Here is a 26200-nt window from a genome sequence, read left to right as displayed (position 1 = left end):
GCCTGGCCTTGTGGTCCTCAGAGCAAGTGGACAGACACCTCCTCCCCCGTGTGGCCCTGGGTGTGGCTCTGGGTTGCAGACTCCTCCACCCACAGAGAGACTCCCCCCCCGCACATGCATGAGCCCCAGGGCTCTGTCAAGGGTCAGTGGCCTAAGCGGGCGAGTAAACCTGGCCCTCCCATACCCCTCTGAAGTCAGTCAAGAAACTCCTGTGCTAGAGGGCATCCCCATCCCACACTCATACAGGGGCCCAGGGCCGTTTGGGTCTGTGTCCCTGTCCATGTCTCTCCTGTGTCTGTCCCTTTCTCTGCTGTGTCCTGTGCATCTGGTCCTTCTCCTGGTCCACTCTTCCTCCACCATCCCCACCCTGGGTGGGGGTCTGCTGCCTGGGGCTAGGGGCTTTGTGCATTGCCTAGGAGAGCAGGTGGAGACCTTGCTGAGTGCCCATGTTCTCCCCAGACCAGCCCCCATCCCCATGCCGTGGGGTGCAGTGTCCATTTGGGGCAGCGTGTACTGTGAAGAATGGGGAAGCCGAGTGTGCATGTCACCAGGCGTGTTCAGGCGTCTATGACCCTGTGTGTGGCAGTGATGGCGTCACGTATGGCAGTGTGTGCGAACTGGAAGCTTCAGCCTGTGCCCTTGGGCGAGAGATCCGAGTGGCTCGCCGAGGACCCTGTGGTCAGTGGTGGATAAGTGGGCCTGGTTGTGGGGAGGCCATCTCTGTCACCATGGTGATGGAGTCTTCTCCCCAGACCGCTGTGGGCAGTGCCGCTTTGGAGCCCTGTGTGAAGCTGAGACTGGGCGCTGTGTGTGCCCCTCCGAATGTGTGGCCTCAGCCCAGCCTGTGTGTGGCTCTGACGGGCGCACATATGCCAGTGAATGTGAACTACATGTCCACGCCTGCACACGTCAGATCAGTCTGCACGTGGCCTCAGCCGGTCCCTGCCGTGAGTGAAGCTGGGTACACCTGGTGGGTTGTGGTCCCGAGTGTCCTTCAACTGATATCCACTGACCCCCTTCTGGCTCCACCTTCTCTAGAGACCTGTGGAGACACAGTGTGTGCCTTTGGGGCTGTGTGCTCAGCGGGGCAGTGCGTGTGTCCCCGGTGTGAGCGCCCTCCACCCGGCCCCGTGTGTGGCAGTGATGGCGTGACCTACGGCAGTTCATGTGAGCTCCGTGAGGCTGCCTGTCAGCAGCAGACACAGATCGAGGAAGCCCGGGTGGGGCCATGTGAGCAAGGTACGCTGGTGGGCAGCTGAGGTGGGCTGGTGTGTGCCAGCCTAGGCCAGGACCCCAAGGTGACCTGGCCTCTTCCCCATAGCTGAGTGTGGCTCCGGAGGCTCGGGTTCGGGAGAGGACGGCGAGTGTGAGCCTGAACTGTGCCGGCAGCGAGGTGGGATCTGGGATGAGGACTCGGAGGATGGGCCATGCGTCTGCGGCTTCAGCTGCCGGGGCGTCCTGAGGAGCCCGGTGAGCATCCCCCGCAACCCGGCTCTGATTGGGCAGTGAGGCAGGGGCCATGGCCGCCCACACCTGCCCTGATGCCCTTCCTTCAGGTGTGTGGCTCGGATGGAGTCACCTACCGCACCGAATGTGAGCTGAAGAAGGCCAGGTGTGAATCACAGCCAGAGCTGTATGTCGTGGCCCAGGGAGCCTGCCGTGGTGAGTGAGTTTGTGGGCGTGTTCGGCTGCATGTGGGCCATGTGTGCATGCTTAAAGGTACATGTGCCCATGGGTATGAGGGAAGTGGGAGTCTGTATTGTTTGAAGTTGCTGTGTGTGTGCTGGGGTGGGTGTGTGTGAACATGTGTGTTGTGTTTGAAGTGTACAGTTTTGGTGCATATCTGTATTCATGCAACTGTGGTGTGTGGATGTGTGTGCCTGCTGCTCAGCAGGTGTTTGCTGAGCACCTACTGTGTGTGAGGGCAGCAGTGAACCAGTGAAGCACACCCATTAGGCTCTTTCTCTCGTGGGAGGAGACCAATGGTGACCAGCAGTCATGTCTTTGTGCATGCACAAGTGCTCCTGTGTGTGTCTGCGTGCAGGGGATGTGCTGGGTATGTGTCCTGCCACCTTGCAAAGGCTCACTAATCTGAGTGTGGCTCTGGTTGTACACGTGTACACAGGGGTTCACATCCCAAATCTGTGGTGTCATGTATTGCTGGTCCTTTGCGTATAGATATTCTCTTTCTTGTGTTGTATGAGGTTCTCACCTGTGACCCGAGCTGCAGTCCAGAGGCCCCAGTGGGAATTGGCATCAGGAGGGCTGAGTGGTGATGGCTGGGGAGGTTGAGGCACAGTGGTCACACCCAGGTTGGGCATCCAGTCCTGCCTAGCACCTAAACCCCCGCCCCTCCCTGCAGGCCCCACTTTGGCCCCATTGCCACCTGCGATTCCCCTGCACTGTGCTCAGACCCCCTACGGTTGCTGCCAGGACAACATCACTGTTGCCCAGGGTGTGGGCCTGGCTGGCTGCCCCAGTGAGTACCCGAGCTCAGCCCTGACCCACAGCCACGCAGAGCCATGCGCCTAACTGCAGTGACGCTGTCTTGTCCTGGCCTTGCAGGCTCATGCCAGTGTAACCCACACGGCTCCTACGGCGGCACCTGTGACCCAGTCACAGGCCAGTGCTCCTGCCGCCCGGGTGTGGGGGGCCTCAAGTGTGACCGCTGTGAGCCTGGCTTCTGGAACTTCCGTGGTATCGTCACTGATGGCCGGAGCGGCTGTACCCGTGAGTGACAGGGCCTATGGTCAGTCCCTAGCTGAATGCTCCTGCCTGTCCATGCTGTCCCTGTGTCCCTTGTCCCACCTGGCAGGAGCTGGGTCAGGCTCCGGAGCCCATGGAGAAGCCAGCACAGACCTCAGCCTCCTTCCCCTGCCTCCCAGCCTGCAGCTGTGACCCCCGGGGCGCCGTGCGGGACGACTGTGAGCAGATGACTGGGCTATGCTCCTGTAAGCCTGGGGTGGCCGGGCCCAAGTGTGGGCAGTGTCCAGATGGCCGTGCTCTGGGCCCTGCTGGCTGTGAAACAGGTGAGGACCAGATCTGGCACTGCCCCAGGCCCCTCTGCTAGGGGGTAGATCTGTCATAGGGATGGAGCCTCCTGAGCCAGTGGACTCTCCTGTGTCTGTGCTCCAGACTCTTCGCCACCCACGACCTGTGCTGAGATGCTTTGTGAGTTTGGGGCATCCTGTGTGGAGGAGGCTGGCTCTGCCCACTGCGTGTGCCCAACACCCACCTGTCCAGCGGCTGATGCTACCAAGGTGAGGGATGGGGAATGTGGAGGGTGGCAGGAGTGGGGCGGGCCCTACCCTCTACATCTTTGCCCTGTGCCTCAGGTCTGTGGGTCAGATGGAGTCACTTATGGCAATGAGTGCCAGCTGAGGACCATCGCCTGCCGCCAGGGCTTGGAGATCTCTATCCAGAGCTTCGGCCCCTGCCAGGGTGAGGCTTTACCCACTGCCCTAGACTGACCAGGAAGGCCTGACTGTGCTCTGACCCTGGGCCCTGCCACCTGGGTTCTCCTCTCCTCGCAGAAGGCATCACTTCTGGTCCGCATCAGACATCCGCATCTGTGGCCCCCTTAGCACCTGACCTGAACAAGGCACCATTGCCGCCCCCCAGTGCCTTGCCCCTGGCTCCCAGCAGTACCCGCCACAGCCAGCCCACTGCTCGAGCCTCATCACAACCTTGGACCATGGCCAGCATCCCCAGGACCACCGCAAGGCCAGTGCTGACCATGCCTCCCATGGCCCCCTCCCCGGCAGCCAGCCTCGTCACCTCTGCCTTCGGCGAATCTGGCAGCGCTGATGGGAGCGGTGACGAGGAGCTGAGCGGTGACTTGGAGGCCAGTGGGACTGGCTCAGGAGGTGAGCATGGGCTCTGGGACCTGGGGGCAGGGCCCAGGAGGGCTGCACCTGCAGCTGGGCTCAGACTGTACCTCCCCAGGACTTGAGTCCCCGGAAAGAGACAGTGCTGGGACCCCTGGGCTACCCATGGAAAGGGCTTCTTGCTACAACTCACCTATGGGCTGCTGCTCAGATGGCAAGACACCCTCCCTGGACGCAGAGGGCTCTAACTGTCCTGGTGAGTAGGGGTCCAGGGGCTGGGGTGGAGCGTGAGGCGTGGCCTAGCCATGGCTAGAGACGCCATCTCTCCTCCCAGGCCACAGGCCTGCCCAGCAGGTAGGCACCCAGGGTTTGTGGTCTTCTGATTTTATTAATAGCACACATGTGCCAGTGGTCCTGGGGATTCAGCACAAGCACATATATGTGTATTCTCGGCCCCTGCACATGCGTGGGTGCCCAGGACCCCATGGCTAACGTGTTTTTCCTGTTGCAAGCCAGCCTGGGGCACTGCTCCAAGGAGTCTGCCTGGTAACCGAAGCAGCTCTGCCCTGGGGTCCCCACTAACCTCATGACCATCTGACTAACCGCCACCTGCCCTGCACCCTGCGTGGCTTGCTGCTGGGGCCTATGTCCATGGCTGGTTCAGAAGCCAGGCAGGTGCCGGGCAGGACCTCACTGGCCCCTCCTCTGCAGCCACCAAGGCATTCCAGGGTGTGCTGGAGCTCGAGGGGGTCGAGGGGCAAGAACTGTTCTACACGCCGGAGATGGCGGACCCCAAGTCTGAGCTGTTTGGGGAGACTGCCAGGAGCATTGAGAGCGCAGTAAGTGTGGGGCTGGGGTTGCAGCCCTGCCAAGCCACCAGCCTTTCTCCAGAACTGACCAAGAGAAGCGCTGGGGGGTGGGCCTTAGCTCCAGCCCGGGCAGCCTCCCAGAGCCTAACTCACTCCCCACCGATAGCTGGATGACCTCTTCCGGAATTCAGATGTTAAGAAGGACTTCCGAAGTGTCCGCCTACGGGACTTGGGGCCAGGCAGCTCGGTCCGGGCCATTGTGGAAGTGCACTTTGACCCCAGTGAGCCCCCACCCTGGTCCCCCTGGGGGGTGGAGGGGCACCCTAGGCTCCACCATGCTCAGGGTTGCTCCTCCCCAGCCACAGCCTTCAGAGCGTCCGACGTGGGCCGGGCCCTGCTCCGGCAGCTCCAGGTGTCCAGGCGCAGATCCCTGGGCGTGAAGCGGCCTCTGCAGGAACACGTGCGGTTCATGGACTTCGGTGAGTGCCTGGTCCAGCACTGCCATAGCTTGTTCCCTCCCTGTGCCCCACCTGCCCGCAGGGCCCCTGCTCCTTGTGGATGTTAATGGCGTTCCCTCCCCTCAGATTGTCCCCACCTTCCTGTCTCCCCCATCCCCGCACTGCCTTGGGGACCCTTCTCTTTCTGGGTCTTGATGGCATCCCCTCCCCAGACTGGTTTCCTGCATTCTTCACGGGAGCCACCCCAGCTGCAGCCACAGCCAGAGCCACCACACTGGCCCGCCTGCCACCTTCAGCTGCAACCCCTCGGGCCCACTTTCCCAGTCACACAAGCCGGCCTGTCAGCAGGACCACACCTCCCCTGACCACGCGCCAGCCCCCCACCACTGCCCCTAGTCGTGTGCCTGGACGCCGTCCCCTGCCCCCAGGCACCCAGCAGCCCCGAAGGCCCTGTGACTCCCAGCCCTGCCTCCATGGGGGGACCTGCCAGGACCAGGGCTCAGGTGCAGACTTCACCTGCAGCTGCCCAGCAGGCACGGAGGGTGCCGTCTGTGAGAAGGGTAAGGTCTTACATGCCAGAGAGGGACAGGGAGGCAGAGGGGGCCAGGGTGGGGTGAGGGGCGGGTTGGACTTTGTGGCCCCCATGCCCTTCACTGCCCTTCCCTGTCTCCTGCAGCCCTGCACCCCTCCGTGCCAGCCTTCGGGGGCTACTCCTTCCTGGCCTTTCCCACCCTCCGTGCCTACCACACCCTGCGCCTGGCGCTCGAGTTCCGGGCGCTGGAGCCCCAGGGGCTGCTGCTCTACAACGGCAATGCCCGGGGCAAGGACTTCCTGGGACTGGCGCTGCTGGGAGGCCACGTGCAGTTCAGGTGGGTGGCGGGTGGTGGGGATCAGGGATGGGGTTTAGGGATGGGGGACAGGGCCAGGCAGTGGTCCTGGCTCCGTTTGGCTGTCCTGAGTGCCTGCTCCTGCCCCAGGTTCGACACAGGCTCAGGGCCCGCGGTGCTGACGAGCTCCGTGCCCGTGCAGCCCGGCCAGTGGCATCGCCTGGAGCTGTCTCGGCACTGGCGCCAAGGTACTCTCTCCGTGGATGGTGAGACTCCTGTTCTGGGCCAGAGCCCCAGTGGCACTGATGGTCTCAACCTGGACACTGACCTTTTCGTGGGTGGCGTCCCTGAGGATCAGGCTTCCACGTGAGCATGGCGGAGGGTGGGGTGGCCCCAATCAGAGACCCCCCAACCTTGGCTCTGATCCCAAACTCTTGAGGGTGGCATCCAGTAGGTCCAAGATCCCTGTGGGATAACACAGGGGTGGAAGGATGGGCGTGGACAATCACTGTGACCCTGACCTCAGCCCCAACCCTTGACAGTGACCCTGATTCTGTCCTGATCCTGAGGACCCAGCTGCAGTGTGACCACCAAGGAGGGGCTGGGCTGGCCTTGATCTTTAGTCCCATCACTTGACTCTCAGCCCAGCCCCCTCCTGATTCTGTCCTGTTTGTGGGACTGCCCATCTTGTGAGCACCAGGGTAGGGGGTGGGGATGGGGAACAGCCCAGGCTCGTGGTCCCGACTGCATGAGGAACACCAGTGTCACAGTTGGCCGTGAGAGAGGATGCCTCTGGTCTCTGACCCCTGCCCCTCATCTTGGTGGCAGGGTGCTAGAGCGGACCTCTGTCAGCGTCGGTCTTAGGGGTTGTATCCGCTTGCTGGACGTCAACAATCAGCGGCTGGAGCTGAGCAGCTGGCCGGAATCTGCGACTCGAAGCTCCGGAGTGGGCGAGTGTGGGGACCACCCCTGTCTGCCTAGCCCCTGCCTCGGAGGGGCCCCGTGCCAGGCCCTGGAGGCAGGCAGGTTCCACTGTCAGTGCCCACCCGGCCGCTTTGGTGAGGGCAAGACGGGGCTGAGTGTTGGGGGGCTGTGTGTCTGTCAGCAGGGCTCAGGTCTCCTGGAACCCATCCTGCCTCCACCCAGGCCCAACTTGTGCCGACGAGAAGGACCCTTGTCAGCCAAACCCCTGCCATGGAGCAGCCCCCTGCCGCGTGCTCCCCCAGGGAGAGGCCAAGTGCGAGTGCCCCCATGGCCGGGAGGGCAGCCTCTGCCAGACAGGTTGGGGCAGCGGTGCTCAGGGTGGGGAGGGTGGGAGGTGAGTGGGCTCCAGGAATCAAAGCCTAGAACCCTGTGTGACCCTCTCCTGTCCTCACAGTCTCAGAGCCAGAGGACAACCAGCCGTTCCTGGCTGATTTCAGCAGCTTCTCCTACCTGGAACTGAAAGGCCTGCACACATTTGAGCGGGACCTGGGGTCAGTGGGCAGAGGGGTGGAAGAGGGGAAGCGCCCCCCACCCCACATCCAGCTGTGAAGTGAGGGGCATCAGGTCACCCACCTGCCCTCCCGTGGCCCCAGGGAGAAGATGGCGCTGGAGGTGGTATTCCTGGCTCGGAGTCCCAGCGGGCTGCTCCTCTATAATGGACAGAAGACAGATGGCAAGGGTGACTTTGTGTCCCTGGCGCTGCACAATGGCCTCCTGGAGTTCCGCTACGACCTGGGCAAGGGGGCAGCAGTCATCAGGTGGGTGGGGGCACTGCAGTGGGCAGGACTGGGCCTGCTCTAAGTGTTCCTGGGGCCCCTGGCAGGTAGACTGTTAGAGCCCACCGTCTATTCACGACACCTGTTCTTCTCCAGGAGCAAGGAGCCGGTGGCCCTGGGTGCTTGGACCAGGGTCTCCCTGGAGCGAAATGGACGCAAAGGAGCCATGCGGGTTGGCGATGGGCCTCGCGTGCTGGGGGAGTCCCCGGTGAGTCAGTGTCTCCTGGGCCACCCCCCTGCTCCCCGCCTCCCTCCTCCTCCTGGGAGGCGTGCAGCCCCCGCCCCATGGCTGGCGCTCACTGGACTGTTTTTTCTCCCCTCTGTCCTGGGCCTCTGTCTGTGTCTCCTCTCTGCTCCCACTGCTCTCTGGCCCTTGCTCTGCAACCCCCACCCCGCTCGCTCTTCGGATGTCAGAAATCCCGCAAGGTACCGTCTCTTCTCATCCTGCTCATCCATCTTCTGCCGCCTCCACCCCTAGAGTAGCTCCTTCCCCACTAAGCCTCCACATCGCGGCCACATCTGTGTGATTAACTGCCTCCACCATGCTGGAGGGCGCGGGGGGGTGGTCACCACAGGCGGGCGGGCCCTGGTGTGGGGATCACATCCTGTTCCTGCTGGTGGGAACTGCCCCTTACCCTGCACCTCCCCGCAGGTGCCACACACCGTTCTCAACCTAAAGGAGCCACTCTTTGTTGGGGGGGCCCCTGATTTCAGCAAGCTGGCCCGAGCAGCTGCTGTGTCCTCTGGCTTTGATGGAGCCATCCAGCTGGTATGTATGGTAGGGGTGGGACCCTGGGGAGCCCAGGGTCGGGGGGATGGCAATGCCCTGGTACAGTTTCAAGGAAGGGCCCATCCCAGGAGGGGCCTCTGTCCTCTGGGCCAGAGGACACAGGCAGGACAGAAGCTGTCACGCCCCACCCCCCAGGTCTCCCTGAATGGCCGCCAACTGCTGACCCGTGAGCACGTGGTCCGGGCCATGGACGTCTCGTCCTTTGCAGACCACCCTTGTACCCAGGCCGAGGGTCAGCCTTGCCTCCATGGGGCTTCCTGTCTCCCCCGTGAGGCCTCCTATGAGTGCCTGTGTCCTGCAGGCTTCTCGGGGCTGCACTGTGAGAAGGGTGAGTGCTGCCCACGTGGGCCGAGGCTGGACATGGGAGGGAACCTGCCAGAGGCTGCACTCACCTCGCTGTCTCTCAGGCTTGATTGAGAAATCAGCTGGGGACCTGGACACACTGGCCTTTGATGGACGGACCTACATCGAGTACCTCAACGCTGTGACCGAGAGGTAGTATGTCTCCTGGAGCCGGGCACCCCTCAGCCCTCCGTCCCATCTGCCCAGCTGCACAGGACCATATGCGTGATACTCCACACCTGCCCCTGCTCTGAGCCCACCTTTGCCCCTCTTCCACCCTCCTTTCTTCTCACTGTCTCTGTCTCTTTGTTTCCAAGCGAACTGACCAATGAGATCCCAGCGTAAGTAGCCCACCTCCACTCTCACCAGTAGTCCATTTCCTGGTCCTCTGCTCCTCCCACTCCTGGCAGCACATCCCAAGGGCGAGGGCAGAACTTTCCATCCCTAGTGGAGGAGGATGGGGGTTTGTGGGGTGCTGCGTGGGGCTCAGTTTCCTAGCTTGGAAGTAGGGAATCACCCTTTCCGAGATGTGTGTTGGATGTCAGTCTATCCCTCCTCCACCCCTGCAGCCAGGCCCCTCACCACAGGGCACCAGCACGGTGTGCAAGCATGTGCACACCCACATCTGTGTGCACACAATGCAAGTGTGTCACTGTGCATGTGAGTCCATGTGCCCCCATGTGTGCACACATGCACGTGTGTGGGGGCCTATCCAGGGCTGTCTCCCAGCCAGGGGCCCTCGGTCACTATTTCACGCCACCCGTGTCAGAGCTCTTCCCTCTGCACCTGGCCTGGGCCATGCGCACCAGCTCTATGTCTGCCCATGTGCGTGCACGTGTGTCACTGCCAGGCCTCTGGGGTGGGTGGGGCCAATGTTTCTCCATGGATGTTTGTCCCCCCGCCTTCCATTGGTGAAGAGGGGGTGTGGGGAGGGCTGCTGCTGGGTCCTGCCCCACCCTGCGCTATAGCCTGTCTGCCCTCCTGCTTACCTGCCTCCCTCTCTTCCTGCTTCTAAGCCCTGAAACTCTGGATTCCGGGGCCCGTCCCAGGTGAGCAGTGGCCCCTGGCCCCTGCTGTCTGCCCACTGCCTTCCCATCTCTTCGAGCATCTCTGTCGATCTCTCCCTCTGTCTGTCCACTTCGCTCCTCTGATCGCTGACTTGGCCCCACCATCTGTCTCTCGTCCCACTGGCCGTGTCCACCACCTGCCCACCGAGCTGCTCTGGTGGCAACACTGCCCTTATGGCCTCTGGAGTCATCCCCCTCACCCTCCTCCCTCCCCTGCCCCATCCCCACCACCTTCCCAGAGGTCCTGACCAGCCCTCTGCCCACTAGTGAGAAGGCACTCCAGAGCAACCACTTTGAGCTGAGCCTGCGCACTGAGGCCACACAGGGGCTGGTGCTGTGGAGTGGCAAGGCCACGGAGCGGGCTGACTACATCGCACTGGCCATCGTGGACGGGCGCCTGCAGCTGGCTTACGACCTGGGCTCCCAGCCCGTGGTGCTGCGCTCCACCGTACCAGTCAATACCAACCGCTGGTTGCGGGTCAGGGCACACAGGTCAGCAGGGAGCCCGGGGCCACCAAGAATAGCAGCGGGTGGTGTCTGGACTTGCCCGGCCAGGGCATGCCTGGCCACTCGTGGCCAGGGTAGGAGTTTGGTGTGTGTGTTGGGGGGAGGGATGGTGGGTAGGGCTGGTGGTGGCCCGACCTGAGGTCACTGCCAATGAGGAGGGAGGGAAAAGAGGGTACAGGAGAAGCAGTGATAGCCAAGAAACCCCTGATTTGAAAGGGGAGTCCCTGCTCTGCCCAGATGCTGGTCTGAGTCTGGCTGCTCCTCCAGCAACACTTTTCTCACAGGAGGTCCCCCCATCCTTGGCTACTAGCTGCTCTCCTGGGGTTGGTGCCATTCCATCCTGGCCCCCAGGGTGACACTGGGTGACAGTCCCCAGGGTGTGGTGTTGGGATGAAAGGGATGGGGGTCAGGATCTGGAGCCCTGACAGCCTCCCTCCCCCCACACCCCAGGAAACAGAGGGAGGGTTCTCTTCAGGTGGGCAACGAGGCCCCTGTGACTGGCTCCTCCCCACTGGGTGCCACGCAGCTGGACACAGATGGAGCCCTGTGGCTGGGTGAGTGATTGTGGGGGAGGCCAGGGAAGGGGCAGCCAAGGGTCTCTGAGGGACAGGTTCCGCCCCCTGGGGCTGGCAATTAAGAGGGGCACTGTATCAGCCCCATCCAGGACAGTGGGCGGGCTGGCTGGGCTAGGGTTGGGGTGGGGTCCTCCCTTTCTGTCTCAGCCCCTGCTGTAGCCAGGAGGGGGTAGGGCCAGGAGGCTGGAGCACACCTGCTGGCCACCTGGTCTCCCCAGGGCACTGACAGCCCTCCGGTAACTCACCTAGCCATTTAGCCTTTCTGCCTACCAGTGCCCAAACTGCCCATCACTGAGTCACGGCCTGGGGCCTTTCCTGTGTCTTCCTGCAGGTGGCCTGGGGAAGCTGCCCACGGGCCAGGCCCTGCCCAAAGCCTATGGCACAGGCTTTGTGGGCTGCCTGCGGGACGTGGTGGTGGGCCAGCGCCCGCTGCACCTGCTGGAGGACGCCATCACCAAGCCAGAGCTTCGGCCCTGCCCTGCCCTGTGAGCCACGCTGCAGCCGCTGCCCACCCTGTTGTAATTATTTTCTATTTTTGTAAACTTGTTGCTTTTTTGATATGATTTTCTTGCCTATGTGACGGCTGGAGGGACTGCTGGCACGGCCTCCCTCCTAACCAGGCAGGCGAGCTGCAGAGATGGACTTGGTGCCGAGGGACTCTCAGGGTCAGGAGGGTAACTCGGCACATGGAGGACTTGGCTCACTCAGCAGCCTTGGGATGCGATGTGACCCTCTGCGTCAGGACACTGTGTCCTGGCCTCTCAGGCTGTGCCTGCACAGTGCCCACTTGTGCTGGCCCCTGTTCTCCAGCCTGTCGGCAGACCTTGCATATACACATTGCCCACATTCCCTCTGGCGAGGCCTGTCCCTAGAGCAGCAAGGTGCTGTGGGGTTTGGAGGGGCCCTTCCTCTGTGTAGGCCTGAGGCCTTTCTGGATTCCAACTGAGCTGCCCCTCCACTCTGCCTGTGCTGGGTGGGGCCAGCCTCACTGAGCCTCATGAGCCCAGGCTTCATGTGCCAATCCTGTGAAACAATGTCATTGTTGGGGCCATGCTAGCCCCTCCCTCCAGCTATGCCCACCCATCCCAGGGCACTGGAGAGCAGAGGCCAAGCCCAGGCCTGTTCAGGGCACCCTGGCCCACGGCTGGCCCTGCCCATCTACCCAGCCACCCTGGACGTGGCTGTGACCCCTTTCCACTGCCCAAGTTCCTGTGAGGAGCCCTGAGAAGGAGCAGGGCCACTTGTGATATGTGGACTGCTTGATTTTGGCCAGCATCCCCTCTCAAGGATGCATGTCCAGGCATGGCCACCAACCTCAGAGTCTTTATGTATGGATTTTATTTGATACCTGGGGTGGCGGGCCTGTTGTCTTTCTTGTCCTGGCCCGAGGACAGCTGAGGACACCACATAGAAAACATTTTGTCCAGTTCGGGGGTGAGGAGTGGTTGTCCTTATCCAAAACTGACCAGGAGTAGATTGGGTGTCTTACCAAGGCCAAGGAGCAGGTGCAGGGGTGGCAGAGATGGCTGTGAAGCCAGAAATGCCTTAAACTGCAATGTTAGGTCTCATCTGGTCCCGTCCCCCCAGCTGCCCACACCTCTCGTGGTGGGGGTGGCAACCCCAACCCTCCTGCAGCCTCTCTCACAGCCCAGCCTGGGCTGTCAGGCTTAGAGGCTGGAGGAGCCTTATATGTCCTGTTACTAACTCCAACCTGTATCTGTGTCAATCACCGTGAAATAAAGTCTGAACACTTTCAACAGGTGCTTGTGTGTATCCACACCAATGCCACTCCCCTCAGACCTGCCTGGCCCTACGCTCTCCCACTTGGCTGGTTTCTGTCCTGAGAGCACCATGATGCTCAGCTTCATGGTGGCGTGCAGGCTTCAACCTCCTTTTGCTCTGGGTGGAGGAAGGGTGCTGAGTTGGGGGCTGCTTTGGGCAAGGAGACCCTGTGCAGTGAGTGCACACACTTTTGTGCATGGGGCTGGCCAGGTGGGTCCATGAGGCCTGCACCCCAGGTAGCCTCCTTAGGGATGGCAGGTCCTGCCTTGTGTGCATTTTTGCACACATATCTGCCAACATCTGTGTGTCTGAGCACAGGGTGGGAAGAGGAGCTATGAGGACAGCAGGTTGGTTATACTCAGGTTAAAGGGGGCCTGTGGGGGGTCAGGATGGGGTGAGGGGAACCCTGGTGGGTGGGGATGGGGTGGGCCTGTGCTGGGCCGGACATGGGGTGGAGAAGACACTGATTGAGGTGCTGAAGCACCTAGGGGGGGGCCTTCCTGCAGCATCTGGAGTGGCTAGGTTTGAGGAGCTGAGGCCACCTGAATGCAATCCATGAGGCCAAGGGTTACCAGGCAGAGGGGAGTCTGGGCTGAGGCCAGACTGGGGAGTAGGTGGCTCTGCTTGGTGTTGAATGAGGGGAGAGGAGACCTCCATGCTGGGAGGACCAGGAATGGGTGCTCTGGGAGCTGATGCTTCCATGAGGGGCTCTCAGGGCAACCAATGCTGAGGGTGCCGGGCCTTCAAAGTTGTCAGGAGCATGAGGAGGAAGAGCTCAGGGTAGGGATTTGGGGTCGGGGTTGCAAGAAGCAGAAGGTTCCAAGCCATGGTGTGGTGTACCACTCCTGAGAAGGGGAGGAGCTGGGGTGCTGGGCAGCCGCTGAGGCTCCTAATGGGGATCCCAAAGTTAGGAGCTCAGGCAAGGAAGGGTGGAGCCCCCACGCAATTGGCCAGTGGGCACCGGGGACAATCGGACCTGGCAGGGGCATCTGTAGCAGGAGTAAAGGCCCCGCGGTCAGAGAGGTGTCAGCATTGCCTAGGAAGAGTGGCAGAGGTGGGGAGAAGGGAACTTAGCAGCCCAACATAGGACTGGGTAAGAGGAAAGGACACAGTTATCAAGTGGGCTCCCACCTCCGCCCCTTTGGGGCCCTCTCTGGGACACAGGGCGGGTGGGGCCTGTTTCGCCCACTTCTCTAGCTCCCAGCCCCTCCTTCCAGGGTGTGGGGAGTGCAGCCCCTCCTCCCTCAGGACAGAGGCAGAGCCAGAAATGTTCTTGGAAGGAAAGCACCCAAACGAGCAGGACCCATAATTAATCACTTTCTGTGCAGCCCCGGCCAGGGCCGCCTGGCACCTGCGCCCTCTGAGCCCGAAATATGGTGTGAACTCCTTGTCCTGAAGCTCGGAGCGACCTTAGGAACTGGTGCTGTTAACTCAACCTGCCAGCAAGGCAGCGAGACCTGAGGGCTCGGCTCCTTTAAGGGAAATATGGAGGGGCGGGACCTCTCGATGGGCGGGGCTCCCTGGGCGGGGCGGGTCCCGGTGGGCGGGGCTCTGATGGGCGGATCCTCTGGGTAGGCGGGGCCCCCTCAGAGCTGCCAGAGAGCTGGAGCCCAGCAGACATGACCTCGCGCAGGTGAGCCTGGTCACCCGGTGGCCTGACGCTGGACCCCACCATATGCGCTTCGGGCCGACGGGTGCGGACAGGGGGTGCGGGAGAGATGGGACCCGGGACGTCTCCTGCTCCTGACCGGTGGCCCCCAGGCCTGACCTGACATGTCATCTCCACATGTGACCTGTGACATCTCCACAGCCAGGGCCAGATGCCTGGGTCCTGGGACAGTGAGGCCTAGCCTTACTCTGGCCGGTGGAAAGGACTCTTTCAATCTGGGCCTGGGCCTGGGTGGAGGTCAGAGGTTCCCTGACCCTAGGGAATGGATGGTGCTCTTGCATGGCAGCCGCTGGAGCCTAGAGTGGACAGCAAGTGTCAAGTCACTGACAGACCCTCTCTCTCTCACTCTCCTGGACTCCTTGCCTTCCTTTTGGTCACCAGAGATGTTTTCCACCTGGGGGTCTGCCCTTCCCCAGTTTCAGGACTGAGAGCATCCTGGAAGCCCCTTGACCTGCAAGGTAGGCTCATCCCTTCCCGGGCTCTCCTAAGGGCCAGGTTTAGGGGCAAGATCCCTGGCAATGGTGTGTGTGCAACCTGGGACAGGACACAGCTCTGCCCCCATGAAGAGGAAAGGTGGGGCATGTGCAGGAAGGGGCACTTCCTGCCCTTTCTACCAGATCCCCACTCCCTGGTTGTGCACACACTCATGTGAGCTCAGACTCTAGCTGGATGTGGATGTCACTGGGGAGCCACACAGGTGTGAGATGCCTGTCACCACTTCTTAGCACTTGGTACATCCAGAACACCTCTCTCTGGAGCTGGGTGAGTCTGGAGGTCACAGGAGGGGTTGCCCTAAGACCCCGAGTGACTCCCTAGATCATTGAGGGGCTGGACAAGATCTGATCTGTGGGTCTAGGACAGTGCCTCAGTGGTGAGGGCCCCAGAATCCCTAAAGGGGGTGTGGTGGGCCTGGCAAGGTGGCCTCTGGCAGGGCCAATGGCCCTCGAAGGCTCAGGAACAGTGGAAGTGAGTTGATCTCCAAGAGCCTGTCAGCCTAGAGCCCTGTGGTTCCAAGATGTAACATCCAGCTGGAGCTCAGGGAGAAGGGCATTTGGGATCTGTTTGGAATGACCCTCAGGCTCCCCTGAGCCTCATTTCTTGGTTCCCCAGGCAAGTTCTGGTGCTCAGAAAAGATCATGTCTGTGTCATGTTCATGTGACCCTGGGCCAGCCTGGGAAAGCCCCGGGTGGGGCTCTGCCTGCCCTTGCCAACCCTCCTGCCCCACCCTGTGATGACCATCTGGACTGTCACTCCTCCGACCCCTGGGTCACTGCCCACAGCCCTATCAGGCCTGGGCAGGCCCAACCAAATCCCAAGCGAAACACATCCCCCCTCCTGCTTACTCCCACCCAGTGGCCCCTTCCCGTTGCCCTGTGGTTTGTGGGTCAACGGGCATCACCATCGGCACCACTCGCCCTGGGACTCCGGCTGTGGGCAGGGCTGGGCTCAGGTCTTGCCTAGCACTGAGGTTTGATATGTTGATATTGGTGCTTGGGAGGGGGCTGGGTCCTATGGGGGTCTACTGAGCCCCCTCAAGTTCCCCCTGTGTTCCAGGTTGGAGAGGAAAGCATGTCTCTGGTTAATTCAGTTCTGCACAGACAGGACAGGCCTGCATAAACAGGGACCAGAAGGGGCTAGGGGTAGGGAGATGGAAGCAGACACTAATTGTGCTCTGTGGTCCTCAGCTGTGGTTCCAGCCTGGGGTTCTCCCCTCTGTTCTGTGTATCTCCCATCATGCTAACTGTCTTTCCTGCAGGTACCGTGTATATAGCATGTCCACAAGCCACACATGGAACTCCCAGGGTCCCAGGGTGTCCCATCTACTGATGAGACACCAAGGCCACACAGAAAGCTGGACCAGACACTGGCCAGTGGGTTCAGGCTGGGCTCTTCTTGGGCTCCTGAGCATCGGCCAGACTCAGCTGGACCTTGAAGGGCCCAAGCTGTTTGACTCGGTGGGGAGCCCAGGGTATCCTGCCCACCCCACCTGCCCCTCTCCCGGACCTGCCTGACCATGTGACAAGGGCAGAACTGAGTCACTGACCTGCCACAGAGCAGGAAGCCTTTCGGCACAGAAGTGACCCTAGTGTGGAGATTGGAAATGGGACTTGCAGCTTCCACCTCCTCCCACCCCGCAGCCAGAGCTGTGGCTGCACCAACCTGCTGGACACCTGACTCCAGCTCTCAACCTAGTGGGGGATGTGAAGCCTGCCTCAGCCTGGGGTTGCAGGCAGGCAGTAGTGTGAGCTGCTGTGACCGCTCAGGATGCCTTCCCTTTAGGGATTTCCACCTGACAGACCGCAGGCAGCTTGTGGGGAGGACAGAGGGACAGAAAGTATGAGCAAGAGTCCCTGAAAGGACAGTGTGTCCTGCGCCCTGCTCTGTGGCTTGGGTGCCCCTTCTCCCCTTACCCCCACACTCTGGGCATCGTCCATCTTGGATAGGATTCGGAGGCTGCTGGGGCCTGGGGGTGGGCATCTGGGATAGGATGTGGTTCCGCAGAGTTGGTGGCCCCAGGATGGGGATCGGAAACCTTCCTCTGGGTTCCAGCCCCCCACCACCTCCACACTGCATTGTCTCTGGCAGCAGGAGGCCTTCACCCTTTTCCTGGTGGCCTGGCCTGCTCTTCTGCGACTGGCCCTAGAACTCATCCTGCGGCAGCTCCTAGCCAAGGAAACCTTCCCTGGCAGCCTCACCTGCTGGACTACTCAACAAAAACTGCCCCTCTAGAGCCAGCATGGGAGGGAGCTCGAGACCCCAGGCCCAAAACATGTCCAGGAAGTGACTGGCTGGCAGGATACCTCCCTCCCCCTGGAAGAGCTGAATGGGAGTGTTGGGTGTCCCTGGGCAGGTCACCTGAGCTTCTGGGCCTCTCAGAACCTCTCAGAACATGGACCCTGGGGAGCCACGGAGGTGAGAACGGAGTCTGCCCTCCCCGTGATTCACATCTGATGGTGAAGACATGGGGGGGGGGGGGGGACAGGTAAACTCAGAAGCCTGTACACACCTGTCTGCTTGCTGTTGCAGCTGTCATGCATGGAAGGAGGGGCAGAGATGCAGCTGCAGGGTGGGGGCTGGAGTGTGTCTCTCAGAAAATGAACAGAGAGGGTGTGTGAGCCATGGCCTGCAGGACCAGCCGGAGGTGGCCAGATGAGGGGTGAGGTCGGAGAACAGAGAGATGAACAACGGGATGGGAGGGTGCTTTCCAGTGGGAGCGGGATCCTTGAGGCAGACAGGCATCCTGAAAGCCACACAGGGCCACTGACAAGGCTTACGCAGCTCTGATGTGTGTTTTCTGAGAGCCTGTCTGTCTGCCATGGCTCAGCTGGGGGTCACGGATGGGGCCTGAAATCAATACTGCAGTCCAGGCAAGAGCCGGTGGGTACTGGTCCCAGGGGAGTGAGAGAAGTGGTTGGGTCTGGGTCTGGGGAGTTTGGAAGTCAGGACAAGAGGGTGCAGCATTGGGAGAGTGCTGGGGAGTTGAGGGCAGGGACCTGGGCCATGTCAGGCAGTGACTCTCTTCACTAAGTGAGGACCATGTGGAACAGGGCCTCAGGGGCCTTGTCAGGACTTTTGAATCTTGCAAATGTCAAGACAGAGATGCTGGAAAGGGTTGTGTCTGTGAGCTTGAAGCTCAGATCCCAGGTGGGGCCAGATCCCTGGGTGTGGTTGTGGAGACACATGGAGGGCAGAATGGGGAAGTTCCAACACCATGGGGTCAGAAGGAGGAGGGGGACACAGGCCAGGTGAGGTGGGGAACCAAGAGAGTGTGGGGAACTCCCAAGTAGAGGTTGTGCTTCTGGGGACCTGAGCACCAGTCACAGGAGGCTGGAGGAGACCCTGAGAGCCCAGGGAAATTGTCCTGTGGGGACTCAACAGTGTGGGCCAGTGCAGGACCATCCTTTCTGTGATGGTGGAAATGATTCTTTCCCACATGCAGTCGACAGCCTCCACTGGCCACACATGGCTTTCACCAGTGGAATGTGGCCACTGTGACCCAGGAACTGGGATTGTGATTGTGCTGAATTTCGACCCATTCACCTGCACACCCCACACCTGCCCTGGGCTGAGCATCAGATGGTGAGGTACAGACAGCACAGGTGGCTTGTTGGAAGAGTAAGGAAGCCGCTGAAGGCAGGGACAAACGGAGCACAGGATGGGGCAGAGCGAGGGGCAGGAGGACCTGGAAGAGGCGTGAACTGACTCCCATTCCAGAAAGATCTCAGTGGGGCAGGATGGTCCAGGGCCATCTGCAAGGACAGGACAGGATAGGGTCTGTCCAGGGCACATCAGCCCCTGCCTCACTTGTGCCCAGGTTATGACAGCGAACAGCTGCGTGGGGCCTGGAGGTAGCAGGTGGCAGAATTGGAGTCAGGGGCCCTGGTGTCCCACTGGAGGCAGGACAGGGGTAGGACTACCCTGGACACCGTGTGTCATCTGTACAGTGAACCAGGGACACACACCTCTGAACCAGACGGCGCAAGACCCTCCTGCAGTGACTTTTGTGCCTCTATGGGAGACTCACTGTTGCCGGTGGAAGTCCAGATACTGGGTTACAGGGTCCCACTGGGGGGTCAAGCCAGGCCCCTGCTCTGAGATGCTCTGGGGCCCCCACACAAGTAGATTTAATCCCCGGCCCAGAAATTCTTGCCCTAACTGGACAAAAGAAGCCACCCAGGTAAAGAAAACAGCAGTTATGATCTCAGCAGTGGGCACCTGTGGAGCCCTGATGATGGCCCCCTGAGCTGTCCCCCCATCTCACGGGGGTGACTGTGAAGGGTGGTCCCAGGGCAGCAGCAGGCGAGGGCAGGGTTAAGCCCCTCTCAGCCTGGACCTCCAGCAGAATAAATGATGACTCTCTGCCTTCCTGACCTGCTCCTGCCAGCCACCCAGCCCAGCTCACCCACCACCCACCACCCACCTTGGGTTCATTAATCATTCACTTCTGAATTCACGTCTGTTTTTTTAATACCCAGGCTCTGTTTTCTACCCTGGTGTACACATTGCACGGAATGTTTTCACCCCTCGTGGAACTTAAATCCTCCCGTAGGAGATAGATAAGCCAATAAATATGTAACGTATGTCAGGACGGCTATGAAGAACAATGAAGCAGAATATGCATCCAAGAGTGAGGGGAGGGGGGCTCGGTTATGCAGTGTGGGCCGGGAGCAGAGAACAGCTGGTACAGGGAGCCCTGCGGTGCACGGCCTTGTGTGGTGAGGGGCGGAGGCTGGTGGGCAGCAGCAGGTGGAGGGTGGACCTGGGCCTGTGGGCTGTGCTCTTCTCCCAGGGGCGTTGCTCAAATGACTGACAAGACCTGCCAGTGTGCCTCAGGAGAGGGGAGGAAAAGGCGGGAGGGGCGGGGCCCCCACGGTCCGCTGCCAGGCTGTCAGGGGAGGAAGGGAGCTCTGGGTGGCCATGGGGGATCCCGAGTTCCTTTGGCCGAGCTGGGATGCCCGGTGGGCAGTGAGTGGGGGAGAGACGGCAGAGGGCTAGAGTTGAGGTTCCTGCTGGTGTCCTTCTGGGAGGGGATGTCTGTCCTGCCCACCTGCCACTGTGGGAAAGGTTCTGCCCATCTATGTCCCTGGTCACTCCCAGCCTCACCTCCTTCCCCACAGACCCCAGACCCTGTGGTCACAGACCAAGGATGGGGGTCGGCACAGGACGGCCCCAGCGGGCATCGTGGGCGTGGTCAGGACGGCCCAATATCTCCCAGCTCTCTCATCAGCAGCTCTCCCTCTTCATTTCAGGTGGTTTCACCCCAACATCAGCGGAGTTGAAGCTGAGCAGCTACTCATGTCCAGTGGCCAGCACGGAAGCTTCCTGGCAAGACCCAGCAAGAGCTGCCCCGGGGGCTTCACACTGTCTGTCAGGTGGGTGAGTGGTGCAGGGTGGACAGGCCTGAGGCCCCGGGGGACCTCAAGGGGTGGCAATAACCTTAGCTGAGGGCGCATCAGGGGGTCAGGCTCCCTAGTCCTCCCAGAGAGCTGGTGGACAGCATTCTGAGCAGCAGGGACCTCTGCTGGGGGCTAGACATGCAAGATCTGGGAGTTCTGGTGTTCTGGCCAGGAGGGGCCACTTAGATCTTCAGGGATGGCTCAGTGTGGTGGGCCCTGGTCAGCAAGATGCCCTCATCCCTGTGCGGGGCCTCACTGGCCATAATTGTACCTCCATCTGATGGGGATGTTGCTCACTGGAGATCTGCCCAGAGCCCTACAAAAGCCAATGTGTAGGGAGGATGGGCAGGAGGGGCCACGACCAGCAGAGTGGACAGCCAGACCCATGTCCGCCCTGCATGAGGCAGGTCAGTCTAGAGTCTGGGGAGGTGGGGTCTTCCCAAAGCACTCCAAGTTTTTCTGGGTTTTCTGCTAAACCTGAGGCAGCAGGTGGGACGAGTCCTCAGGGTGGATTTCCCTCACCCGAGAGATAGGCGTTCTGTTCTTACCTGGGGCTTCCCCAGCCACACTGGGCACCTGGAAGAATCAGTCCAGCCCCTGTCCTTCAGAGCCCCTGGGGAGGTGGTCTGGGGTGAGGCAGAGTCTGTCCTGAGAGGCTGCCCCAGCCTCAGCCACCAGGCCAAGGGAGAGTTAAGCCTGTAGTCGCCAAATCCAGTCCTGGCTGCCCCGAGGGCAATGGGGGCAGGGTGCCCGCCACCCAGGGTGAGGCCTGGACACTAACTGGGCAGGAACCTGCAGAAAGGAGGGAGCTGACTTTGACTGTAGCTGTTCTGGGCAGAGGGATGGCAGAGGCCAAGACATCAGGGCAAGAACACCCCTGGGGCTATTCGGGAAGCTGAGTGCTCATGGGAAGGAGGGTGGTTGGTGGGAACAGTGGCCCTGATGGCAGCTGGTGCACTGGCCCTTCCAGGCGCCATGATGAGGTGACTCACATCAAGATCCAGAACACAGGTGACTACTACGATCTGTATGGAGGGGAGAAGTTCGCGACACTGGCCGAGCTGGTGCAGCACTACACAGGCCAGCATGGGGGGCTGCTCCGAGAGCGTGGCGGGGCCCCCGTGGAGCTCCGGCACCCGCTGGGCTGCCAGGACCCCACGTCGGAACGGTGAGCGGCTGCATCTGCATCTGGCCGACATCTGTGTCTGCACTTGTGTGTGTGCGAGGGTCCGAGGGGCAGGGGTTGATGGACACAGCCTTTGGATTTCTTCTGCCCCCAGGACTCAAGGTCAGGCTTGGGCACCACTGTGGCAGAGTTGAGGGAGTATAAAGCAGTCCCTCCTTAGGGGTTTTGGCCTTGGTTCTCCAGGTCCCAGGCACCAGGTACAGAGGGGTGCCTGTGGAAGAGCTGCAGCCGGCCTCCTCTCTGCCTGCCTGGCTGGTGACCTGGGGAGAGCAGGTCTCCCAGCCTCGGTTTCCCTGGCTGCACTGCGGTGGCCTGAGCCAGCTGCACCTGCTGAGGAAGCTGGGTGGGGCTGGCCTGGCCCCCTCCTTGCTGAGGACTAGGCTGCCACCTGGTGGCCACTATGGGGCACTGCAGGGCCTGAGGGTCCTGCCTCCTGCCACTTTCTAGGTTGGAGGAGGTTTGGAGGAGGCTTGCAGAAGGGTTGAGAGGTGGGCGGGGCTGACCCAGGTTGGCCTCGGTGTGGGTGCTGCCCGGGGCCCACGAGGTCTGGGTGGCTGTGTGTGTCTCTTGGTGTCTGTGCCTCAGAGACTTCAGCTACCTGTGGGTCTGTGCCCCTCACCTGTCCAGTCCAGGGCCTCCTTTCTCACGTGTGTTGCCCTGGGCCAGGTGGTATCATGGGCATCTGTCTGGGAAGGAGGCTGAGAAGCTGCTCATGGAGAAAGGGCGTCCAGGCAGCTTCCTGGTTCGGGAGAGTCAGAGCAAACCTGGGGACTTTGTGCTGTCAGTGCTCACACAGCAGCTGGACAGGGCAGACCGCCAGCTACGCGTCACCCACATCATGATCCACTTCCAGGTAAGAGGCGGGGGTGGGTTGGGGGTGTGGCTTGGGGAGGGGGTAGCCACCAGGCCCTCACTGCCACCCCACAGCCAGATGGGAAGTATGACGTGGGAGGTGGTGAGCAGTTCGACACCCTTGGAGATCTGGTGGAGTGCTACAGGAAGAACCCCATGGTGGAGAGGTCAGGGGTTGTGGTGCATCTCCGGCAGGTATGTCTCCAGGCACCTGAACTTTGGGGTCTGAGTGAGCTTCTCCCTCTGGGAGACAAGGGACTCCGGCATAGCCCCACCAGGGAAAGAGGGCACCAGGCAGTGCTGGGGCAAGGGTGGCTGAAGGCAAGGGTGGGGGCCAGGGTGCTCTGGGGTCCACTGGGCCTTGCTAAGCTTGGAGTCGAGCCTCTACTTGCCAGCCCCTCAAGGCCACGAGAATCAGCGCTGCGAGCATTGAGAGCCGTGTGCAGGAGCTCAGCGAGGCCACGGATGCCAGCGAGAAGGCCAAGCAGGGCTTCTGGGAGGAGTTTGAGGTGTCGGCCTGCTGCCCACTGCCCCTCCTCAGACTCCTGTCCTCTGGGCTGCGGAGGGGTGTGGGTCAGGGCGTGTAAGGCGGGTGTTGAGGGCTCTGGGGAAAGGTCGGGGCTGCAGGCTAAAGCCCCACTCCTCCAGATGCTGCAGCAGCAGGAATGCCGGCTCCTGTACCCCCGGAAGGAAGGCCAGCGGCCGGAGAACAAGCCCAAGAATCGATACAAGAACATCCTTCCCTGTGAGGCTGGGGCTGGGGTCACATGGGGACCAGGTCCTCACCCACCAAGTGCAGGGCCCATCTGGCAGAGGGGTCCTGGGGGTGGAGGCAGGGGTCATTCCCCACCACTGGTGCGATGCCCTCTCTTGCCCCTTCGTCCTCTGTCTCTGCTCACCACAGGTCAGCGGGGATCCCTCTTCCCTGGAGACCTGAGCTATATCTTCCCTTCTCAGTTGATACCACTCGTGTCATCCTTCATGATGTGGATGACAGAGTGCCTGGAGCCGACTACATCAATGCCAACTACATCAGGGTGGGTACTTGGCCTGCTGCACCTGTGGCCTACATGAATCAAACCCTGGTCACTCCATTCCCCATAATTATGAGCCTGGAGCTCCTGGAGTGGTCTGTGGACTTTGGAAAGATAACAGATACTCGGGAAGGGTGCAGCAGTCTGCACTGGGTCCTCAGAGGGGCAAATCCAGAAAATACTGGATTAAATATTGGTCCTAAGCCCCTTCCACCCTCCATGGACTGTGTGTGAGCCACTTTGGCTACTTTGCATATTATTTGCATCAACTTGAATTGGTCCTCTGGCACTTTAATTCCTGGAAAGACCAGGCAGCTGACCCCACCTTCTTTCAGAGTGACCCAGAGGAGAAGCCAGGCCATGGACTGGGCAAGGTGTACATTGCTACCCAAGGCTGTCTGCCGACTACAGTGGCTGCTTTCTGGGCTATGGTGCACCAGGAGAGCACACGTGTCATCGTCATGACCACCAGGGAGGTGGAGCGAGGCCGGGTAGGAGCTCTAGCTCATGTTCCTTCCATCCTCCTGCCATGTGCCCCACTGGACCTGTGTTGGAGCTGGCCCAGCTTTGCTTCTTCAGTCTTAGAGATGCTGGGACACAGCGAGGGCCCTAGAGAGACTCTGTGTGTGCCCCTCAGGGAGGAGGGGCATGGGTGCTGGTGGTCTTCCAACATGGCTAATGCCATGCCCCCACCCCCCAGAACAAGTGTTTCCGATACTGGCCAGAGTTGCATGGCAGCCAAGAGTACGGCCACCTGCATGTGTGCAACATGGCTGAGCACTGGGCCCAGGGCTATTGTGTGCGGGAGCTGCAGGTGTGGAGGCCAGACCAGGTGAGCCTGAAGAGCCTAGGAGCCTTGGGACCAGGGTGACGTGCTCAGGAAGTCCCCAGGTCTGTACTGGGCTGGCCCAGCCTCCACCCAACCCCACTGGCTTTGGTGGCTTCCACATCGCTCAACCCAGTGGGCAAAATGCTGGCCTGGGCCTTGCTGGGCAGTGATCCCAGTCAGGCAAGTTCTCAACCCAGCTGCCTAGATGCAGGGTGGCCTCACACCCATACAGGCCTCTCCTTCCAGTTCCTCCCTGGGCGTCTCAGTACCTTCGGCCTTCTTTGTATGCCACTGGTGCCTGTTCCTCTCCCAGGCACATTTCCCTCCTAGCCAGTTCCCCTCCCAGGCACATTTCCCTCCTGGCCTGTTTCCTTTAATAACCACTGGGGCTCCTGCAAGCCTGTGCGTTTGGCCCTTCTTAAATAGAATGAAGTTCCTGGAAGCTGCTCCTCCCCAGGACCATCTTTCTTCCTTTCCCCAGGCACCTGGGCTGCCTGGGGCCATCTACGGGTCCTCCAAGCCCTGAATCCCATCTTTTCCTCCCACTCCCTCCCGCTCTTTCTGGGTCCTGCTGGTCACTCCTTCTGGCAAACCCCGCTGGGCCTCGCCCTGTCTCTCCCCGGTTCAGTCCGTGTGCCCCTCCCAGCCAAGGGTCACAGCAGCCCGAGGCGCTTGGGACAGCCCAGACCTCCCAGCTGGCACTCACCAGCCCACCCTGCCCAGGAGGAGTCGCCGCGCACAGTGAAGCACTACCAGTACTTCAGTTGGCCGGACCACGGCGTCCCGGCCGAGCCCACCGGCGTCCTTAGCTTCCTGGACGAGGTGAACCGTGCCCAGAGCAGCATGCCGGGGGCCGGACCCATGGTAGTCCATTGCAGGTGCGACCGGGGATGGGGCGGGGCCAGCGGTACAGGTGCGACAGGGGAAGGGGCCACGGCTCTGTCCTGTCAACTGGCCACAGGCCTCCTTGGTCCGTCCCAACAGCGCTGGCATCGGACGCACTGGCACCATCATTGTGATTGACATCCTGGTGGACGTCATTCGCAGGCAGGGTGAGCCGCCCCAGGAAGACCCCGCCCCACGTAGCCCCGCCCCCTATGCTTGCCGGTCCCGCCCATTGCATCTAACCATCCCACCTTTTCCCTGCCGGCCCCTCTCCGCCCTGAGCATGCTCCTCCCCAGGGTTAGACTGCGACATTGACGTCCCCAAGACGATCCAACTAGTGCGGCGGCAGCGCTCGGGGATGGTGCAGACCGAGGCGCAGTACAAGTTCGTGTACCTGGCGCTGCAGCGGTACATCCAGGGAGAACAGCTGCGCCTCCGCAAGCCTGTGGGGGCGGGGCCGGGCCGGGGCGGAGCCTGCGCTGGCATCACCATGGTGACCAGGGGCCCCTCCCCTCAGCGTGAGCGGCCGGAGGAGCGCGGCTCACTGAACCTGGGCGTCTCGCCCGCCGACCCCGGCTGTAGCCCCGGACCCGCGCCGTCCCGGGCGCCGGCGGCGTGAGTGGAGCATCAGGGACTGTGGAGGGCAGAGTCCCGGCCCGGGGCGGCTGCGGGGTGGGGGAGGGGAACAGGAAGGCCTCGGGGGCGTGGCCTGGGCTTGGGGGCGTGACCGGGGCGAGGGGGCGGGATCGCAGGTGGGCCCCAGTCGAACTCTGTCTCCGCCAGCAGGACCCGGGAGGCCCCCCGCCACGAGTATGAGAACCTGCAGGGCCTAGAGCCGTAAGAGCCCCTCGTGCGCGTGCCCCGACGAGCCATGCAAGAAGGCGGGAGCCCAGCAAGGCCGGCCTCCGCGTTCCTCCAAAAGACTGTTTAGGATTGTGCAGACAGGGCCAGCCCTGAGCGCCGCGGAGTCGGGGTGGGGATGGGGGTGAGGATGGGGGTGGGGTCCCGGGTCTGCCGCTCAGACCCTCCCTGACCAGGTCTGCACGCCCAGAAATGGTGAGGGGCGGGCAGATCCAGTGGCCCTGGCACTCCTGGAGGAGGGG

The 26200-nt window shown here is 61.5% G+C and overlaps 2 protein-coding genes across 6 annotated transcripts in view; both read left to right on the top strand.

Annotated features, from left to right (window-relative positions):
• Window positions 1–12680, top strand: part of AGRN (agrin) — a 38846-nt gene extending 26166 nt beyond the window's left edge. Inside the window, exons 8-39 of the mRNA XM_052653696.1 lie at window positions 460–678; window positions 753–947; window positions 1039–1239; window positions 1322–1470; window positions 1557–1662; window positions 2363–2479; window positions 2566–2730; window positions 2886–3029; window positions 3136–3260; window positions 3336–3441; window positions 3534–3866; window positions 3946–4083; window positions 4539–4666; window positions 4803–4917; window positions 4996–5115; window positions 5307–5654; window positions 5771–5963; window positions 6072–6287; window positions 6750–6979; window positions 7068–7202; window positions 7300–7396; window positions 7499–7663; window positions 7778–7889; window positions 8096–8107; window positions 8334–8450; window positions 8607–8799; window positions 8879–8966; window positions 9131–9154; window positions 9830–9862; window positions 10148–10372; window positions 10838–10941; window positions 11294–12680. Of these exons, the coding sequence (XP_052509656.1) occupies window positions 460–678; window positions 753–947; window positions 1039–1239; window positions 1322–1470; window positions 1557–1662; window positions 2363–2479; window positions 2566–2730; window positions 2886–3029; window positions 3136–3260; window positions 3336–3441; window positions 3534–3866; window positions 3946–4083; window positions 4539–4666; window positions 4803–4917; window positions 4996–5115; window positions 5307–5654; window positions 5771–5963; window positions 6072–6287; window positions 6750–6979; window positions 7068–7202; window positions 7300–7396; window positions 7499–7663; window positions 7778–7889; window positions 8096–8107; window positions 8334–8450; window positions 8607–8799; window positions 8879–8966; window positions 9131–9154; window positions 9830–9862; window positions 10148–10372; window positions 10838–10941; window positions 11294–11451 (4811 nt within the window). The 3' untranslated portion in view covers window positions 11452–12680. The remainder of the gene's footprint in view (window positions 1–459; window positions 679–752; window positions 948–1038; window positions 1240–1321; window positions 1471–1556; window positions 1663–2362; window positions 2480–2565; window positions 2731–2885; window positions 3030–3135; window positions 3261–3335; window positions 3442–3533; window positions 3867–3945; window positions 4084–4538; window positions 4667–4802; window positions 4918–4995; window positions 5116–5306; window positions 5655–5770; window positions 5964–6071; window positions 6288–6749; window positions 6980–7067; window positions 7203–7299; window positions 7397–7498; window positions 7664–7777; window positions 7890–8095; window positions 8108–8333; window positions 8451–8606; window positions 8800–8878; window positions 8967–9130; window positions 9155–9829; window positions 9863–10147; window positions 10373–10837; window positions 10942–11293) is intronic.
• Window positions 12681–14335: 1655 nt separating this feature from the next.
• Window positions 14336–26014, top strand: LOC128061515 (tyrosine-protein phosphatase non-receptor type 11-like). Of its 5 annotated transcripts, none has more exons than XM_052653870.1 (14): window positions 14336–14377; window positions 20164–20286; window positions 21281–21478; window positions 22163–22349; window positions 22424–22543; window positions 22744–22857; window positions 22997–23093; window positions 23306–23385; window positions 23718–23873; window positions 24083–24214; window positions 24935–25089; window positions 25196–25263; window positions 25394–25712; window positions 25884–26014. In XM_052653870.1, exons 1-14 carry the CDS (start codon window positions 14364–14366, stop codon window positions 25936–25938), a joined length of 1818 nt encoding a protein of 605 aa, XP_052509830.1. In that variant the 5' UTR covers window positions 14336–14363; the 3' UTR covers window positions 25939–26014. The 5 variants fall into 5 exon arrangements, with proteins under 5 accessions (XP_052509830.1, XP_052509833.1, XP_052509832.1 ...); XM_052653871.1 differs by lacking the exon at window positions 14336–14377 and adding an exon at window positions 14657–14871; XM_052653873.1 differs by lacking the exon at window positions 22424–22543.
• Window positions 26015–26200: the final 186 nt, after the last annotated feature.

The sequence above is a fragment of the Budorcas taxicolor genome, chromosome 16 (assembly GCF_023091745.1).
Source record: "Budorcas taxicolor isolate Tak-1 chromosome 16, Takin1.1, whole genome shotgun sequence".
Lineage (NCBI taxonomy): Eukaryota > Metazoa > Chordata > Mammalia > Artiodactyla > Bovidae > Budorcas > Budorcas taxicolor.
Note: the sequence above shows the minus strand (reverse complement) of the source record. Positions and strands in the feature narration are given on the sequence as shown.

Excerpts from the sequence above, each read along its gene's own strand:
- LOC128061515 (XM_052653870.1), top strand. Across the intron at positions 20,287-21,280 it reads GGCTTCACACTGTCTGTCAG|GCGCCATGATGAGGTGACTC; the intron begins GTGGGTGAGTGG and ends TGGCCCTTCCAG. Across the intron at positions 25,090-25,195 it reads CCCATGGTAGTCCATTGCAG|CGCTGGCATCGGACGCACTG; the intron begins GTGCGACCGGGG and ends CCGTCCCAACAG.